We start from the raw sequence: 20,962 nt of genomic DNA, 5'->3' as shown, positions 1-20,962 counted from the left end.
TCAGAGGGTTTGTCCCCCCCATTTAATCCCCAAAGTTTGGTTTTAAAAAGGTGGTCAACTTTCCGCAGAGTAACAACGTAATGGACAAATTAAGAGCAAACAATCAAAGTGTTGCCAATTATATCCTCAGCATCAATCTTGTTCTTTACTCTTTCTTCAATATTTCTGAATAAGAAGATGCTTCTGAAAATCAGACCAATATTTAAGACTTATAAAATAAGGGAAAGAGATGAATTCCAAGCTGAAGTAGCACACATCTACGGTGTTTGTCAATCTGTAGCATGAATGCGACACGGGGAGTAAAAAGTAGGGATAGAAAAAGGAGGCACGTAAATAATAATTATAAAAAAAAAAAAACAACAAAAAAAAAAGTGTTTCTTGTGTTTATACAGTCACTCTGCAGTCTGATGGATCCAGGTCAAACAAATTAGGAATTCAGTTTCCACACACAAACAAGAGTGCCTATAATGCTTCACCATCTTAAGTGTCTTCTGCTGGTCACACCCTGGAACATCCTCCACGATGCACCTCAGTTGGACTAAAGGGAAAATGGTACAAAATGAACTACACGGCACAGGTTTCCCAACCGTTTTGCTTAAAGTATAAATTGCAAAGGAGGCTGTGGAAAAGCAAGAGAGGATAAAGCCCTAAATCAACCATTACATACTTCATTAATTGTATAAAAGTGCAAGATTAAAGTAGTTCAGGTTAAGCATTCAGTTCACTATAGGCCACACAAATGCTTAGCTTGGCCATCCATGGCCTGGTTTTGTCATTCAGTTACTAATATTAGTTTAAACCACAGAAAGAACAACAACTGAATGAAAAACGTATGCAATCCACTTCCAAAATGGTTAGTTTTCTGTGACCAGCACGAAATATTAGCTCAGTATCATCAGCTATACAATATATACATAAAAATATTGTGTCTTAAACTTTGTTTTAACAACTTAGAATAAAGCTGTACTAAACATTATTTCCCTAGTGTGCCAACTCTTTGTTCTGTTCCGGCCAGCTGGCCTAGTAACACAGAGAAGTCCTTTTATAGCAATGGTTCTTGAATTGATCCAGAATTTTGACACTTCAGCCACAGTTAAGTGTTGAATCGCTTTATTCACCCAGGCAAAGTGATCGCAGGGGACGTCCCAGGTCTCCGTCAAAGCTTTTTGGGCGGCTCCACAAGAAGAACAGGCCATATTCCAAAAACAAACTGTTAAAAAGAAAAAAAAAATAGGAAAAAAGAAAAGATTTCCTGGAATATTATGCCGCTTGGAACAGAAACCAAACACCATTAACCATGATTTCAAGCGCATTTCTTGGGATATGAGGAGAAATCAAAGACAGTACCCTAAGAGGCAGAATCAGTGAGCCCCAATGCAAGCTCAAAGCACAAGATATCCCAACGCTGCAGTGCATTAACAGACACAAAATATCGCTCGCTTACCTTCACCTTCGGCCTGTGCTTCAGGAAAAGCGTCCTTGTGTATAAACTGAGGAAAAGGAGAAAAACGTGCTTAAAATTTCCCATGTAAGACAACATATAAAATAATCACAGAATCATAGAATAATAATAATAATAATGATGTACTAATCCCAGTTTTATTTTCCAACTAGAAAAGAATCGCTTCTGTGATTGCAGAGCTACCCATTCTGCCTAGATTTACGCAAAGTAGGAGACATTAGGCTCCAGTAAATCCCTCTGTGCTAGACCATGATTAGTTTGCTAATCTACACCATCACCTATGCGGGGGCAAAGAGAGAAACTCGGAGAAGGACGTTCTCTCTTCCCTATGGAAAAGACTAAACTGGGACTAGAGCCTGTCATTTTGGAAGGACGAAAGTAAATCAGTGTATCACAAACTAGCGGATGTAAAGGGGGGGTGGGGAGCAGCACAGCTTGATTCTGTATCTCATTTCTGTTCTTAATACAACCCTCTCCCCTCAGTAGCTGTTTTCCTATGTGTGACCTCACTTTTTTAAGCAGACACAGGTGATGCCACTGTGTGGCTGAGAAAATCCTAGGGAAACTACTGCAGGGAAAGCATGTAGTTGATTGGGGTAGGACAGATAAGTCAGGCATCTGCACATTCCCCAAGGGTTAGAGGACGCAAACCCAAATTCTTTTCTCTGTGCAGCATGCTGGAAAAACTGTCTGCATCAGCTTGCTTTCTGTAAGGAATTTTCTTCAGACGATTATCCCAAGCTGTTTAGGGCAGAAGACAACCTGTCAGCCAAAAGGGAACAGCTGTTTTCCACATATCACGACATATTTTATATACACACATATATATGCAGGTACATATAAACACACATCCATGTGTATATATATGTACATATATGCATATATGTTTATCTAAAAAAAGCTATCAGAATAGCTACTGGAAATGTGCTTATTTTCCTTGCATTTTCCTTTTACTAGCTATTTCAACATCTGACAAAAAAGAAGAATATTATGTTCGATGTAGAAAAAAAGTAATATTTAATCAAGTTTTCTCAACTACATAGAATGTGTCTGTTAAACAGACATTCTCTTATGACTACGTGGTAAAACATTTATTTCATTACATAATGAACCAACTACAGAAATTCTTCAGATCCCAACTTAAATTCTGTTTTTGTTCCTGATTCCACTAGATGGTGGTATGGAGCAAAAACAGAGACACAAATCTGCTGGCTGCAGACTTGCAAACTGAGGGTCTGGTTTAAGTCTGTCTCTTTCCAAAACCAATATCCTGCACTTCTTGGAACATCTCTGCTCCAACCACTTCAGCTGTCACCCTCCTGCTCTATAGCATGATGCCTGCTAGTTTTCAGGAGCGGCAGTGCCTATCAAAAAGATTAGTTATGCTTCTAAAATTAACCATGTTTAAGTACTTCAGGATTGCTGCTCAAGAACGGAAAGGTATGAATAGTTTAGATTTTGAAATTAATAATCTGTCAAATAGTTTTGCCGTTTAACTGCTACAGGGGGTTCCCATTTCTGAATTGCATTGTCCAGAAGAACCATAACTATTTAAGGAGTAATGATTACATTTTGAAAAATATAAATTACAGAGTTTTCAGACCAGTTGCAAAGAGGGAAGAAAAACTCTCACCAGCTTAGTAACAAGTCATTTTCCTGCTCTTCTGGCTGATAAAACATTTTGAAGTAAACCTGAGCCTGGGAAAACTCCTAAGACATCCAGTTTAGAAAACATTTCCTACCTTAGCAGGATATGAAGGTAAGAGCCCAGGCCTGTAAGAATATGCCACCATGCGTGAAACTGTGTCACAGCCCCCACAACAGGAGGCATCTTCTCTCGTAGTGCTCTGTAAGAAACACCATGAAATGTTTTTTTTTTTCAAGCTATGCAATCTCAAATCGCAGTGCTTGACTGTCAGATCCCACATTACTGTTTCACCATCTCGGGCACGTGCTTCACGAGCGAGGCTTCACGTAGTCAGGCTTTCAGGAGGTGAGTATAGAAAGATATTAGCAAACTGGCTTTCTTGCACAGTTAAAGGAAGCACACACTTCTTCATACAATGAGTGATCAGTTCTTTCTGGACTCAAATTTCAGGTAATATATTTATGGCATCCCACAATCCCAAATGAGTTCCAATTCTCCTCCCCAAAACTCAATGAACAACTGTCCGTAGGATGAAATGCTGAGTTTAAGGTCAGAGAGAGGAAACGGGATCCATCAGACACCACCACTTTATGTTTAGAGATCACACTGCCTATCCTCCAGCTCCATGGAAGCTTAGCTTGCCTTTCTCTGTTGTACTCTAAAACAGGGACAAAACGGGTGTCTAGTGAGGACACAATAAAAGTAGAGGGTCCGAAATACTCCACCAACACGCTTTGTTATTTTGCATAGGTCTGGTAGGTGAGCTGCTTGGCAAGACGCTAAGGGATGGAAATAAAGAAAGGGACGGAACCACATTGCCCTGATTTCTCCTGCTCACTAGGCTTCTGCAGATAACGCTTGTTTTGGTTGATGGTGGAGCAAATGTTTCCATCTGCCTGTCTTCTTTTTTTGACTTTCATTTCCCATTCGGTCAAAACAAAAAAAGGGAAAACAAAGATCGCAGGTGTTAAGGAAGAAAAATCTGCAGCTTCTGTAATACTTATTTACTGCTTGATGTTATAGCGTTCAGTCCCCCTGACTAACCGCTAATCCCTGAGCTACTGCTTAGTTTCCAGAGCTGCTCAGTGACAAATACGAACAGAGAGCTGTGATTCAGTCAGTCTGGGAGCGACACAGTGAAACACACAGACTGTCACCCCGGCACAGCCTCTGAACCTTTAGATGGCAGGAAATCTCAAAGCTCAAATTCAAAAGCGCCTGGAACCAGGGAAGCCGAGTGCTATAGATTTATTATTTTTTTATTTTATTTTAAATAAGCTCCAAATTTAATGAAATATGGAAAAACAAAAACGGAACCAAAATACACTTTTGAACATTAAAACAACAACAACAAAAAAAAAAAGGTAGGTGGATGAATCACAAGTTAGATCTTTAGAGAATAAAAAACTACAAGGAACTGGAATATATTTTCTCCAAAGGTTCAAGTTATAATACCACCTGAAGAAATTGAAGGCCCTGCAGACATCTCGTTAAAACTAGCAAACAAGCGTATTTGGTTTTTTTCCAGCACCATAACCAAACAAGTATCACAGGAAATATGCTAACTTTTTTTTTTTTCCTCTTTGCGAAATGATGATGGAAAAAAAGGGCTTCAGCAGCTGGTGTGATCTTTTGAGTCTAGGAACAATTCAAAAGCCCCACAGACCCGCAGCAGCTCAGCCGGCTTAGTGAATTAGGGGTTATGATCTCAGCAGTGATGTGACGCAGCTGCAAAAATGAATCCTGATGCCAATATTTGCAAAGTCACTGTATACCCACCCGCTTGGGTTGGCAAACAGCTTTTCTATGCCATCTGTATCAAGCGTTTCTAGGGATGAGGCACTATGTATTACATTCAGCACACCTATATTTTTTAATAAAGTTTCAAGAAAACTCTGTTGGAGTTAACTTTTAATTGGCCTAACTTAGTGCAAGGACTACAGAGCCAAAAGGGACAGATGGAAAACGCTCGACTTCTGTACAGCACACCACGATCTGACCCTGACAAAGCAAGCTACTAGGACAATTCTGCACACCGTAGATTCAGCAGCATAAGAGTCAAGAATGGATTTTCTGGATGCTGGCATCCATCTCTCCATCTCCTCCAGCTTGTGGCGGAACACAAGCATCACAGCCAAGCGAAAGAAAGGTGCAGTCGTCCAGTTCCAGAGGAACAGGCAATAAAGAGAACAACCTGTTGGAGTGGTGGTCTTTCTTACACGGACAGGATATCTAGCCATACGACAAGATGGTGGGTTCCTACAAGCTTTGTCTGCAAGCCTTTTCTACCCCATTTGGCAACACATTAAACAGAGAGGACGCCTTTCCTGGTCTCCTCTGCAAGTGCTAAGCCAGAAGACTTCAGGCTAATAATGACAGCCAAGCACGGCATATTGGCTCACAGAGTTACTCTTCTTTCTGAGATGCCCAAATAGCTGCTGTTTGTTGGTGACAGGTACATCGCAATATTTCTTTACCCTGCAGAACTATTGCTTTTGATATTTTCCTGGGAAATGGCAAGAGCAGAAACCAAAAGAAAGGAGGATAAAAAACTCATTCAGATGAAATCAAGTGTGAACAGCAGGCTTTAGTAAGCTGCACATCCTCAAAATTACTTCAGTGACTTTGCTTTCTCTCAATTTAAATTGACATTAAAGAGAAATATCACTTATTTAAAAAAAAAATCTATTCATGGATATTAAAAAAAGTTAAAAAACTGTTGAGTCCCGAGTCTAGTCATGAGCAAACTGGGTAAAACTCTTGTGAATGTTTTGCAGGCAGCGTACTGGACATACCAGGAGATGGACTTGAATCTACACCACAGAAAAACCAAAAGCTTTATGCTATAAGACTATTAAGAGCTACCCGGATAAAGTGAAAGAACTCACCTCAGTTTATCACAAAAAATATTGTCCACATTCCAGAGAAAAAATCCCATTAAAAATACAGTTAAAGATGTGTAGCCTAGACCTCTAAGCCATGGGTACACCCTAGAGAGACAGAGATAATGCAAAGTTTAGTTCAAGATTCTTTAAAGGCAGCTTTTATGTAACATATATAAACACTATTACATACAAATAAACTGCTTTAATATTTTTTTTCCAAAGGAAAAACCATCAACTTCAAGTCTCATCTATTTAAGTACTGTATTTTACCTCCTCCCCTCTCTCCTGAATTCACATTCCCCGAGACTAGTCTTTTAAATGTTTTATTTCTATACTTCTAATCGTTCCCCTAAATAGCGCCCTCTCCTAATGCAACAAGTAAGTGGGAAAACTGAAGTTGGCAACAAGGTACTAATTCTTCAGTCCCACGTATAATCTTTCAGTTTAAAAATAGCCATGTTACAAATGAGGACTCTCGCAAAAGAAAAGGCTCTTTTCCAATACATGATATCCCTATACGAGGAGACTTGTTTAAATAAGCTCTTTTAAAATGACTGAAGTCTTTTGTGAACACAGACCACCAGGACCAACAACTAACCAAATGAATCGTTTTAGAAAACAGTAATTTCATGTTGTATTTTATCGTTGAGTTCTATTGGGGATGGAAAAATGTCACAGAATCACAAAATAGCAGTGTTGGAAGGGACCTTTGGAGATCATCTAGTCCAACCCCCTGCCAAAGCACGGTCACCCAGAGCAGGTTGCACAGGAACGCGTCCAGGCGGGTTTGGAATGTCTCCAGAGACGGAGACTCCACCACCTCTCTGGGCAGCCCGTTCCAGTGCTCTGGCACCCACGAAGTAAAGAAGGTTTCCCTCATGTTGGATGGAATTTCCTGTGTTCTAGTTTATGCTCGTTGCCCCTTGTCCTGTCACTGGGCACCACTGAAAAGAGTCTGGCCCCATCCTCTTGCCACCCGCCATTTAAATATTGCTGAGCATTGATGAGATCCCCTCTCAGTCTGCTCTTCTCCAGGCTGAACAGCCCCAGGGCTCTCAGCCTTTCCTCAGCAGAGAGATGCTCCAGTCCCCCAGACTCTTTCCAGTAGTCCCTTGTCTTTCTTGAACTGGGGAGCCCAGAAGTGGACCCAGTACTCCAGACGCGGCCTCACCAGGGTACAATAGAGGGGGGGAATGACCTCCCTCGACCTGCTTGCCATGCTCCTTTCAATGCACCCCAGGAGACCATTGGCCTTCTTAGCCACAAGGGTGCATTGCTGGCTCATAAAATCTATGTCTAGGTTGGAAGGAACCTTTAAGATCATTGAGTCCAACCACTAACCTAACACTGACAAAACCACCACTAATGCATGTCCCTCAGCACCACATCCACCTGTCTTTTAAATACCTTCAGGGATGGTGATTCCACCACTTCCCTGGGCAGCCTGTTCCAATGTTCATGGTCAACTTGTTGCCCACCAGGACTCACAGGTCCCTCTCTGCAGAGCTGCTTTCCAGCAGGTCAGCCCCTAATCTGTACTGATGCATGGAGTTATTCCTCCCTAGGTCCAGGACCCTACACTTGCCCTTGTTGAATTTCATAAGGTTTGTCTCCACCTGACTCTCCAGCCTGTCCAGGTCTCGCTGTATGGTGGCACAGCCTTCTGGTGTGTCACCCACTCCTCCCAGTTTTTTGTCATCAGCAAACTTGCTGAGGATACGCTATGTCCCCTCATCCAGGTCACTGATGACTATGTTGAATAAGACCGGACCCAGTCTTGCAAATTTAACTTTGGGAGAAAAAGAAAAAATCCTCTTTAGGATATGGGAAACACACTGAGGAATCAGATGCAATAAAGTGCGTCATTAATAAATTTACCCTCACAATCTGCATTCAGGCTAGACCATGGAATTGTAAACTTCCTACATGGAAGGTGGTAGCATTTGCTCCTTTCCCGCTAATAAGACAAGTCCAAAAGCAAACCCCAATTCCAACCCTAAAAGGCTGCCACGAAATACTGTACGGTTATTTTTAAGTGTTACGAATACACAGTTTAGGTTCTGGGTTAAAAGACATTCCTGAGCTGCTTTTTCTCCACTGCGTTATACACAGTGCATGTTTTAGAGATGCAAGCACTGGCAACCAAAACGTGCAAAACACGACAGGTAAAGCTTCTTCCACCAGGCAAGATACAAGCTGTACATGTTCACAAGTGTACTGCCAATAGCAAATAGCAAAATTACTATTCGTTTAGTCTAACAAATGCATAGAGCACCATGCGGTACATGGCAGAAACTACACTGTAATATTCCCGACTCAGTGCTCTAGAGACATAAGCAAGCCCAGAAAATGAAAGAGCACTAAATGGTGTATTATACGTGCTGGTAATTAGGTAATTATAGCTAGGACTGTTCAGGGAATAAATGGTGTTGTTTTGTGAAGGAATGAGAGAGAGCCTGGCATCACTTATTAATGGGGAGCATGCTTTGTGAAAAGAGAACAAGATTTGCCAAGTTGTAATCTTGGGAAGGAAGCAGACCCAGGAAAGAGATGAAAAGTGTGGGGGGAAACGGGCAGGAACAGCAATAAATGATGAGGATAGGAGGAGGCAGCAGCCTCGAAGGAATAACATGCTGTTCTTTGAGATTTTCACTCTAAGCTCAGAGCGGCTTCAAGGCCTGTACTAAGAAATATGAGTGATAGGAAGCTAATTTATATTAAGGAAGTAAGAAACAAAATAAGCAGAAATCGGTGTTCGTATTTAAGTTGAAACAGGCTTGGGCAAGTGCTAGCACTATCGATGGAAAGACAAGATTACATTCTAGCAACGCAGAGGAAGTAAATCCAAAAGTGTACTTGGGGATGACTTTTCGAGGAAAGAAAGGGTACCTTCAGGTTGGCACAGCTTCTCTAGCAGAACTAATTTAAAATTAGTAGTAGTTCAGTTAAAATTTAGAAGTATTTTAAACCTACTTCTCTTCCCATCCCAACTTTCTAACCGGTTTAATAATCAGAGAACGGTTTGGGTTGGAAGGGACCTTAAAGATCATCCAGTTCCAAGCCCCTGCCCTGGGCAGGGACACCTCCCACCAGACCAGGTTGCTCCAAGCCCCGTCCAACCTGGCCTTGAACCCCTCCAGGGATGGGGCAGCCACAGCTTCTCTGGGCAACCTGGGACAGGGGCTCACCACTAAATCTCCCCTCTTTCAGCTTAAAACCATTACCCCTCGTCCTATCGCTACATTCCCTCATAAAGAGTCCTTCCCCATCTCTATAGTCCCATAATATAACCAAAGAGGGAAACAAGTCTTTGCAGTGCCATGTTGCAATGAAGTGATCTAGCTAATTAAGAAAATACATTCCAACCCTCTAAAATGGAAGTGAAAAAGTAGGTGGAACTTCAGAGACAGACTTTGCTGGAGGAAATCAAAGACTGATACCCTGGGAGGGAGGACGGTGGTGCTACTGATAGTGACAGGAGACAATGAAATGCTTCAGAAATAATGAGAATGCACAAGCGTGTGGAATTAGCGGAACTGGAAAGATAGCAAGCCCAAGGGTTTGGCTACACAGACAGAAAGAAATGTAAACTAAGTCATTAGAACTGGGCTAAATCCTTGTATAAGAACAAAATTCAAATTACCTTAACTTGATTCAATTCATAGTTTCCCTTGGAGGTGAATTAAGGTAATATCACTTAAGATCTCTAGGTTAAGATTAAAATTGCCACGTTCATGGGTTTGAAAAGTGCATTTAAACTGATGATGGTTTCTAAATTTGCAAGAAACACGCTACCAGTTTTAAATTCTTCTTGCTTAATAAAAGTCTGTGAACATTTACACATGGTCTATGGGGATTTCTTGGGGAAAATTAATCAAAAATTTTAACTGGAAGACAATTCACACCTTTCGTTAAATTCTTCCTTGTGTTCCTGAACAGATTCGTGTGCAACTCAAAACGAAGTTTAACAAAAAGAAAGTTTAGAATGAAGACAGTAGAGAAATCATAATTTTCAGGGCCAATCCCCAAACACAGGGGAACACCAGCTATTCCCAGGGGAGAGACAGGACGGGACAACCAGCTGAGACCCTGAGAGCTAAAGGTATGTGCGTACTCCAGTACTGATTCAATTCCTCCTTCTTCTTTTGTACCCAACAAGTCTGTGCTCTGATGATTCTAATGCTCCTCGATGTCTCCTAACAACTCTAATATTCTTTGGTTTGTCATAAATAGCCTTAATTTTAATCTCTATAACGCATACCTAACTTTACCCTGTCAAAACTGCAAGGAAAACTATCATTTAAACTTCTGCGTTATTATTTTTACACTTGAATTTTAGATACCGTAGTAGGGAAGAGGAAATTAAAATATTAAGTAAAATATTAACCAATGGTTCACCTCTCTCCAAGCATCATCGTGAGGGTTTTAACACCAGCAATAGATTTCACACGTTACCCATCAATATGAAGACAGAAACCCCATTCCCCTTGAAGTCCCAGTCTAACAGCTGAAGCCACCAGCAGAACACCTGGCAGTGAACACTGATTTTAAGTGCAGACCTCTCAGTTTTTGTTTAATGTTATCCCAGTGGCTTCAAAAAAATATGCAAGGAGATGTGCCATTCCCTTTCAAGCAAGCAGAGCACACGAGCTAGCATTACGTACCTACTTAAAGAAATTCTGCCATTGCCAATTTCTCAAGCCCACCAAAAAAAGATGCAAATGTTAAGTTGTATCTTATAACGCTGAACTAAACGGTTACTTACCATAATACTATATACACAGATCGTAGAACTATAATGGATACTAGTGTTCCATACATGATCTGGAAATAAAAACAGAGATAAAAATTCAGCAGTTGGATTCAAGGAATTTTATAAAACACTACAGGAGTAAGAAATTTTTGAAGCTTCTGTTGATTTTTATTCCTTAGCCTCAGAAAAATAGCATCCCCTCTAACTTCCTCTCCAGAAAGTCTTCCATAAAAGTTTCAAATAAAAGCATGATTATAAACCATAGCCTTTATGCAATTATAGGAAAAGTCAGTTGTGAAAAAATGCCGTTTCACTTTTTTGAATCAGAAAGCAAACACTAGATGGCAGTCAGGAAGCATCCTGAAATCAAGATGGTAACTTCTATCATCTCTCCTGTATCTGTGCATTTTAGCCCAGGAATGCATAAGAATCAGCTAAAACTGTTTTTTGAAAGCTCTGCTTCCTTCGCTGATATTTGATTAATATTTTTTTCCTGAAAGCAAACACCTGACTAGACCATACACTATGCTGACACTGAGCAGCAGTACAGAAGAAACTTTCCAGGCAGCGTTTAAAACCAACTATTACAGATTGTTTGGATTCAATCTAATTATACAGTGGGAAGGCTGCATGCCCTGAAAAGATCCATAAGCAAAATCTCGCTCGCTATAGGCTTAATGAATTTGAATGTAATCACCTGACTCATATAAAAAGTCAAAGTAACAATTTATTTTCTGCTTCGTGATCTTTAAATCACACTCCCTTTTTTTATTCACAAGCTTGGGATCCACATACCATCATCTCCAAGACGTATAGACTAAAGAAGAGAAGAAATGTGGTCAGCCATGCCTGAAAAGTGGTGCACGAGTCACTGCAGCAGGAAGGGTTTTCAGACACCGGTGACATTAAATTGCTTTACAAGCTTTTTATCCTGAACACCACTTTCCTCCAGCCAAAAGGCAGTTTGTTCCAAGCAGTCTTGTCTTCCTCTTTGCCTCTTTCCACTGGCCTACGAACCCCTCGCTATTTTTTGCTTCCTTGTTCACTGACTTTCCTTTATCATTTTGTTCCTATCTAACTCCTATCTAATGCTGCCTCGTTTTACGTGAAACAGAAAAATGATAAACCTTGGCTGCCTACTCTGCTCTGCTCTGGCGAGACCCCACCTGGAGTGCTGCCTCCAGCTCTGGAGTCCCCAACATAAGAAGGACACGGACCTGTTGGAGCGGGGCCAGAGGTGGCCCCGGAGATGCTGGGAGGGCTGGAGCCCCTCTGCTGGGAGGACAGGCTGAGAGAGGTGGGGGGTTCAGCCTGGAGAAGAGAAGGCTCTAGGGACACCTTATTGCGGCCTTCCAGTATCTGAAGGGGGCCTACAAGAAAGCTGGAGAGGGACTATTTACAAGGGCATGTAGTGATAGGACGAGGGGTAATGGCTTCAAACTGAAAGAGGGTAGATTTAGATTGGATATTAGGAAGAAATTTTTCACTCTGAGGGTGGTGAGCACCCGGCCCAGGTTGCCCAGAGAAGCTGTGGCTGCCCCATCCCTGGAGGGGTTCAAGGCCAGGTTAGACGGGGCTTGGAGCAACCTGGTCTGGTGGGAGGTGTCCCTGCCCAGGGCAGGGGGTTGGAACCAGATGATCTTTAACGTCCCTTCCAACCCGAACCATTCTGTGATTCTGTGTCCCTTCCAACCTAAACCATTCTATGATCCTAAACCTCACAGAGGTGTATTTACAAACCAGTGTCCTTACCACGTTTTACTGACCTCCTCATACCTTTCCTCCTTCTAGACTACATCCTCTTCGAGGCAAGGACTACCTCTTCCTCTGCCTGAACTGTGGCATTCAGCTATTACTATCCCGCAAGCCACATCTCTAGTCATCTGACATAAAATAGATCGCTGTAATAACGCAAAGTGAAACCCACCTTTCAAAAGTCCACAAAGGCAAATTTTCAAACTCCTTTTAGCTTTAAGTATGAGGTTAGGAGCACACATCATGTTATCAGGGCATATATACACAACAAGGCAGACAACAGAGCCCTTGTGTTTGACAACAGGTAAAAATAAGCTCCAATATTGACTATGCAAAGTCATTCAGCACAGCAGCTCTTTATTTGCATTCAGAGTCAGATCAAATAACTTCAGTAACTAAACTGCTACTACTGTGTGTTCTGCTCTGTAGAGCTAAACAAAGCAAAAATATTTGAAAGGCTAATTGGTTCTGGCTTGTACTTTATAAAAAAAACCCATTAGCTAATTCCAGTTCCCTTGCTGCGGTACAGCACATAAATCTGGGGAAAAAAATACAAAAAACAAACCAACAAAACCCACTAGACACAGCCTGAGTATCATTTTGCCTAAGACCCCACCATATAACAAATGCAGACTAAATTTAAAAGTTAAATGCCATTTTACTTCATCAGCCTCATTTAAAACAGCCTGTTTCGCTTTCCAAATCAAACCCAGTGATTTATTCTAAGAGAGGGATGTCGCAGAGGAACAAATCCATAGCAAGGCTCCTCTGGAACCCAAATCACAGCTTGATGCCCTTTCCTTGCTGATCTCCTCCTTCCCACAATTTCCACTGTTAAAATGCTCTTCTGCATCAGAGACACAGGAAAAAACCTCCCCACGAAGAGAAATTTTTATCATACTCGTTAGGGGTGGGCCCACCTTCACGCTTTTATCCGATTTACTCTTGGGTTCTTTGTACAAGGAGCTAAATAGTGTCAGACTATGCCTAGAGAAACATGGCTTATGGGCGGCCTGAAGCCCAGGGAAAACACAGGCCAAAAATGCCTTTTTTTTTTTTTTTTGCAGCAGCTGCTAAAAGCTTTTTCTTAGCTAAAAGCTAAGAAAAGCTTTCTTTGTAGAGCCTCTGGCTTGGTATCTCCTGGTGAGTTGCTTAATGGCTTGCAGAAGAGGACAGTCTGAACAGAGGGAGGAAGGAAAATAATAAAAAGAACCTTGCAGCGACTGAAGAAAAATATGCCCACAGTTGACACTTCAATTTCTTGCCTTTTCCGCTCCCCCAGACAAACAGGTTGTTAGCAGTAAAACACACTCGTGTTTAAAAGCCCGTGAAAGACTGGAACAACAAACGGTTCTGCTCTGCGTGCTCCAATCCTCCTCGCCACGCTGAAGGCAAGCATCGAGGAGGTGTTGCGGTGAGACGCAGAGACCGGGGCTGCACGGCTCGCTACAGCTGGCTCTTACTAGAGACCTATAAACTGAGCCACACAACTTAGTTTATACTTCAGGGAGCAGTGCTTACTTTTACTCCTTTACTATCCATGGATTTACTATTTGTTTGGTCTTATCCATCCACCCAAAGAAGAATAAAGTATAAAATAAGATTTTTAAAAAAAAAAAACAATCTACCTTATTCAAGTTGACTCAAATTTTTCAATTCCTTTAGCTCTCTTTGTTCTTCTTCTTTAACTAACACATCACTTAAGTGACAGATGAAAACCCAAGCAAGTTTTGTGCTATTTTGTCTCACAGTGCTTTTAAATTGTAAGCCAAAGGACGCCCTTGCACTACAATTGAAACAAAAGGAAGCAGCAGAATCTCATCATCTTTTGTTATCACCAGACAGTTCCCTCTTTGCTGTTTAAGATGCAAATAAAGCTGCATTTATTTCAGCTTTGAAGCCTGTATCTTTGCAATGGGGAAAAACCCAAAGTCTTGTTAATACCTAGTGGATTACCTGATATGAAGGCCAACTATGAAGAACATCCTTCTAATTCACAAATGGGAGGGAACCATTTCAGGGCTTAGTGTTTGGCAGCATTTTTGATGTGAAGGGCAGTTAAGCAAATCATATAGATTTACTTCTTACACAAGTCATAGGCAAGGCTGGTACTCCACGCTGGGGGGAGCATACAAAACTGGTTCTTCTTCTACCCTTCTAGTACAGAAAACAACGATAGCCTGTTATTTCCACTTCTCTGTTTCCTCTGCTCTTGGCCTTCTGCCCATCCTTGGTTAATAAAGTCAATTTATCAGCCTCAAATATTAGTGTACACATTGGGAACCGCACAGCAAGATTTTAGGTTCTTGGCAACCACTGCTTATGTATTAATATACTAACCAGCTATCAAAAGACAGTTAGCCTAAGTACTAGCAGTTGGAAACTGTATTTGCAATTTACAACAAAGAAAACAAGACTTCCACGTGATCTTGGATTTCTGGAAAAGAAATCTGAGCAGAGAGAAAAAGGAAGGACAACAACGATGTCAGCGAAAGACCGAGTAACTCAGCACAGTTACAGCTGTTTAATACGGTATGCTGCCCTGACAGCTCCTGAATGAAATCATTCAGATTCCCGTGGTTTGGTCCTGTTTAGATGCACGTACGCGATGGCAAAGCCACACACAAGTCACTGCTGCTGCACAGCACGGAGCAGCTCTCCAGAGCTTCTGAGACACTGCCCGCAGTAGTAAACTCAGCTTCCCCTTCAACAACTTATAGAGCTGATCCTTTGGAGAGTCTGAACATCCTTCCACACTCCCTAAGCTACTGTGCAGGTAGAAGGACTAGCCAGAATGAAAGCTGTACCAGCTTGCTGGAAGACATCCCCAAATAAGCTGTGTAACAGAGTGAACTGTCACTCAAATTAGTTTTAGACGTGGTCCTCAGCAGGACAATGCCCAAGTAGAAAAAGCTCTGTGGTGAAGACATGACCTGAAAAGGTCATTTTAACAGACTGCTTGGCAACCTGAACATGTAGAACGTAAGATGTTCCATTAAAAGGCACAATATATTAAGCCACAAGCCTACAATTAAGGATTGCTCAGCAGCAGGAGGGAATCTGGAGAGCTGTAGGACATGGAGCGGGTCCACACAGATGCTCCAAAATGGGGAGAACTCTAAGTTTAAGCAGATTGTGCCCTGACATAACATATTCTTCATGCCGTTTCCCGTATGTACTTCTACATACACATTTCATCATGATTTCACTTCCTTCTTTGCATTTGCATATTTAAAATACCCATGGAGAACAATTTTATTAATTTTTTTTTCATTAGGGCAAATGAAATACCTTTTTCTCCCACGCTCGCTCACTCCCTCTTACCCAAAGTCACCTTAATTGGTAAATTAAATACTTGTATTTTACTTCTGTCACTGTTGCAGAAAATTCACTGGTCCTATTATTATGCCGTGATCAGCGAACACATCCAGGTAGTCCTTCCCTCCCTCCTTTGGTGATCTGTGTGCAGTTTAGAACAAGAATAATTGGTATTTGCCCATCAGTGCATGCGCTTTCATTTTGAATCATTTGTCATCCTAGTCCTCAAGGTCTCCCAGTTATCTCGTCATCTCCTCTGTACTCAGTGACGCCTCTGAACTTTGCATCATCAGTACACGATTTTTTCCTGCTACTGGTTGTTAAATAAAAAACAACCCCATTACTGATCCCGACACTGTCCAGACTGAGACTGCCTTTCATCATCTCCTTTAGTCACTTTCCACTAGTCACTCCCTTACCCTATTTGCAATTCTCATCGTGATCTACTTCTCCAGCTTGCTTAGTTTCTCATGGGACACTGGAACACTTCTGGAATGTCTATACAAAACGACATTTTTTAAATCACATTTCCTAATGTAGAAGAAACAGCTATTTAATCTGATTTTCTATTTAGCTTTCAATTATTTGCTTGCTAAAAATTTGTTTCAAACTCTTGCAGCAGATGACTATGCAAATAAAACAAGTTTTTAGATCTATTTTATTATTCACATAGCTTGGCGCACTAAGGCTTTTGATCACTACAAGTGCATAGCCAGCATATCACAGAATCACAGAATGGCAGGGGCTGGAAGGGACCTCTGGAGATCATCTGGTCCAACCCCCTGCCAGAGCAGGGTCACCCAGAGCAGGTGGCACAGGAATGCATACAGGCGGGTTTGGAATGTCTCCAGAGACGGAGACTCCCCCACCTCTCTGGGCAGCCTGTGCCAGGGCTCTGCCACCCTCAAAATGAAGAAGTTCCTCCTCATGTTGAGGTGGAACTTCCTATGTTCAAGTTTGCGCCCGTTGCCCCTTGTCCTGTCACTGGGCACCACTGAAAAGAGCCTGGCCCCATCCTCCTGACACCCACCCTTTAAGTATTTCTAAGCATTGATAAGGTCCACCCTCAGTCGTCTTTTTTCCAGACTGAAGAGACCCAAATCCCTCAGCCTTTCTTCATCAGAGAGGTGTTCCAGTCCCCTCATCATCTTGGTAGCCCTTTGCTGTCCCCTCTCCAGCAGTTCCCTGTCCTTCTGGAACAGGGGAGCTCAGAACTGGACACAGCACTCCAGATGCGGCCTCAGCAGGGCAGAGTAGAGGGGGAGGATGACCTCCCTCCACCTGCTGGCCACGCTCTTCTTGATGAACCCCAGGATGCCATTGGCCTTCTTGGTCACAAGGGCACGTTGCTGTCTCACGGTCGTCCTGTTGTCCACCAGGACTCCCAGATCTCTTTCTTTTTTGGTATGTAGCAAATAAACAAATCAGGATGGAAAACAATACTTTGTAGGTGACAGCTTTCTAGGCCATATCATATTAGAAAGAAGCCTATTTGTAAGACTTGAGTCTAGAAGTTGAACTGCCAGGGTAATTTCTTCTACTTCCAGGGCTGTCTTATATTTGTGTGTCTATGGATTGCTCCGCAGCAGCAGCCAGTCTTCCCCCACCCCTTTCCTTGTATAAGCACAAACATACACGCAGTAAACAGGGATAAGGAACTAATCTGATTTAAAACTAATTCTGAGGAGAGTTTTATCCTGTTGAGTTCCCCAATCAAATTCACATCCGAGAGGAAATTTGTGTGCCAGATGGGAAAGAGGGGAGAGGTATGGCTGTTTGCTTTGACAATGATGCTGGCTTAAAAACAACTAGGAAACTGGGATGCAGGGCTGTTTAGCACCATGGAAATTAGGTAATAACAGTGCTCTAGCCTGAGAGATTTTGACATAAACAAGAAAATACGTGCTTGTAAAGGCCACCGCTGTCTTCCATTTAATTGATGAGGCGGCAAAAAACACCCAGCTCAGTTGTCAGGTGGGGAAGCGGTTTTTTCCTTCTAATGATGTGTAGCCACCGACTGACCAAAACCTGCCTCTCATTCCTCCTATGGTTAAAGCACTAAGACCCTCAAAGATCTGCAATATGTGGATGGAGAAAAAGAGTTGGTCTCTGTTGCCACTGTGCCATGAATAACAAGCTGAAATCCCCTTCATGCCCTGCTGGCAGTAAGCAATTCATAAGCCTAAGTTGGGAAGGAAAATAGAAAGTAATTCACTGAAAAATGAGGTTTAGATCCTGGCTACTAAATATAATAGGATCCTTTTCCATTCTTACTGCAATCCTTTCAGGGAAAAAAAAAAAACCCACACTGAAACAATGAACAATATAAAGCTGTCCAGGGAGTTATTCCCCTTTTTGCAAGGCTGACAAATGATGATGATCACAGACAAATACCTAGAGGAATCAAATGCTGCTTTATGTCCTGACGCTGCTTTCCAATACAGTTAGGGACCGAGACTGTGATTTAAACTCTGATTGCACGAGCACATTTAACTTTACTTCAAGTCTATGCAACCCATTCAGTTGGAAAACACTTACTGAAATTACATGGAGATTATTTTTTTTTTTTTTGGTGCACTCTAAAATAAAGGACAAGTATTAAGAAAATAACCTTGCTTAGCTGTGCAGTCAAGAGAAATGTTTCCTCTGAATTTACAACATATTTATTTGGCAAAGACTGTGAAAAAAAAATAATAAATGAGTGCAGTACTTGAACATTTGGAATTCAGCCATAACTTTATGTTCTCCATAAAAATCAATTTGGAAAGAGTTGTTGTAAAAAGTCCAGCACTTTTAGGGACCTAAATCTTTTCTACTTTGATTTCTCATGTATAAATTATAACAGCAAATTTCTATTCTGAACTTAAGAGAAACCAGATGCAAAAAATTAAAGGTCTGGGGCAACAGTTTAGAGTTTCCCTATTCCCTCCTTCCCGATAAGTCATAATATCTATTGTCTTAGTATCTGTGACATGGGACAATACCTATGCCAATGCATCAAACTGGAAAATAGCAAAACTGTGATGTATTTATTGCAATAATTGTAGGTTGAGTAGATAATTGGTTAAAGAAATAAAAGTCCAGTATCAGTAGTAAATTCTGCCACTGTTTTTAACAGAATTACTTTAAGTCACTTCATTCAAAACCAGTCATAACCAGCTCAATAAAAGCATCAAAAATTGCTGCTTTCACCCCAGCCGGTATCTTCCTGCTCAAAATGTAAGTAGGGGAAAAAAAGAAAGGATTTAATTAACATTATAAAAAAAAAAAGCCTGCAAGGTTCTCTTTTTATCTATAGGTAGAGTAACAATTCATATTTCTAGGAGAGATTATTTGGAGCAGCTGGGAATTTATTTTATTCATCAGTGCTTCACTAATCCACCACCAGGAATCACGTATCATTTTTACAACTGCTGATGCAGCAGGCACATTTTGACAAGCGACGGCGCTACCAATTTCAGAAATTAAGGCTTTAAAGCTCCGTCCTGCAAAGAGCTTGGCGCTTTCGCTTGGCAATTTTTCAGCTGTTATCCCTAATCAAAAAAATCAAAAATGAGGGAAAACTACTCGTGGCGTACATAAACGAGCACAATTTCTAACCTCCCGTGAAGAGGCAAGTGATACCAGTCCTGTCCCCACAGGCAGTGGATGCATATTAATACTTTTGGGCTGCTACAAAAGGAACGTGTACCCAATATGCCATTACGCCTGTAAGACCATAATAACCAGTCTGCTACATAAGCCTAAAAGACATTCTGTGTTTAAATTCAGCTTGAATTTACACAAAGTAAAATTGAGTAGTTAACAAAACCCCCAAACGAATACATTAAAGTGGAGAGAAGAACACGGTGTTAAGTCACCCAAGCCACGTTACGATGTCAGGTCACAGTTTCACAGCAGCTGCTAATGGAAATTAGCAGACAAGGACTCATTAAGCCTTCCCTCTCACACACGCCTTAGCCCATAGCCAGGGTCACCTCCTTAACACTTGCTACTGCTGAAAACCACGTGAAATATTAGGTCAAATGCTAAAACACAACACGCATTAAACCATTCTAGTTCTTCAGGTCAGCAGGGAAGAGGATGGCAATGTGACAGGCATCAACGCTGCTTAAAGAAAAAGCAAAAGGCAAATTGTGCTTGCTTTCCATCTTCCTTCCAGCTCTAAAATCCTGTAAAATATTCCACTAAACCAGCATAGTTTAGAAACAACATTAGCTTCTCCAACAGAGTAAGATTTACCTGATGGAATACAGGCTCTTTCAAATTTAAGTAAACCTGGAAAGATTAAAAAAGAGAAATAATTTGCAACAGAGAACAATCATAACATTATTCATTTAAATACTGCCAAGACTTTTTCTGTTAGAATCAAGACATGAGTGCCTACCCATGCACCATTAAAGTTGATTAGACGTTCGAAGTTTCCTCTGGCAAAACCTGAGCTTTTAACTGTGGAATTATTTTAAATTAAGAAGCACAAACAGAGACATTAACATCTAAAATATCCTCATTTAACAGAGTTGCAACACATGCAAAAACAATTAACCAGCAGAAATTACCAGACACATTCACAATACGCATTGCAAGAAAAAAAATGTACCCTACTTTGATTGGCTATTATTAATGTTTTTGACAATGCTTTAACATTTCAATTCATTTTACAAAAAGCCAGTAGTTCTTCCTGTTATTAATGCTTTTAATTTAATTTCTGCTTTTGAAGAGAGAAGGGCACTAGACCTTAGGCACAGTATACCACAAGTGTAAAAAATTTTTGGAGGCACAGAAGAGAACAGGTAAGTACTCTGAAGGCAGAAGATGACCTATAATACTACTTTTTTTTTTTTTTTTTTTTAAGAAATGGTTATCAATAAGAATAATGAAGGACATTCCACCTGTGCTTGACAGCCAGCACAAAACTCATTTTATTCACAAAAGGAGCACGCTGCACTGAGGAAGTGAATCAAGTTAATCATGACACCGTTAAAATTCTTCTCATTTTTTTAACAGCTAAGTTCCTTTCTTATTCTGGCTGTTGTTTTAAAACACCAGACGATACCCTGGCCTGTGCATCGCAGTTCAGTTTTTGCAGTCTGTTGAACAGGATTATTCTCATTTCTGCAGATGAATTAAAGTGAGGGAAG

At 41.2% G+C, this 20,962-nt stretch overlaps 1 protein-coding gene across 1 annotated transcript in view; it reads right to left on the bottom strand.

Annotated features, from left to right (window-relative positions):
- Positions 1-369: 369 nt before the first annotated feature.
- The window catches only part of ACER3 (alkaline ceramidase 3), a 59,035-nt gene continuing 38,442 nt past the window's right edge, over positions 370-20,962 (bottom strand). The window contains exons 6-11 of the mRNA XM_074572322.1: positions 20,064-20,099; positions 10,761-10,819; positions 5,999-6,100; positions 3,205-3,309; positions 1,445-1,490; positions 370-1,210 (exon numbers count right to left, since the gene is read on the bottom strand). Coding sequence (XP_074428423.1) covers positions 1,157-1,210; positions 1,445-1,490; positions 3,205-3,309; positions 5,999-6,100; positions 10,761-10,819; positions 20,064-20,099 — 402 coding nt within the window. The 3' untranslated portion in view covers positions 370-1,156. The remainder of the gene's footprint in view (positions 1,211-1,444; positions 1,491-3,204; positions 3,310-5,998; positions 6,101-10,760; positions 10,820-20,063; positions 20,100-20,962) is intronic.

This window comes from Larus michahellis, chromosome 1 (genome assembly GCF_964199755.1).
Source record: "Larus michahellis chromosome 1, bLarMic1.1, whole genome shotgun sequence".
Lineage (NCBI taxonomy): Eukaryota > Metazoa > Chordata > Aves > Charadriiformes > Laridae > Larus > Larus michahellis.
The sequence above is the reverse complement of the archived record's forward strand: the minus strand, read 5'-3'. Positions and strand labels throughout refer to the sequence as shown.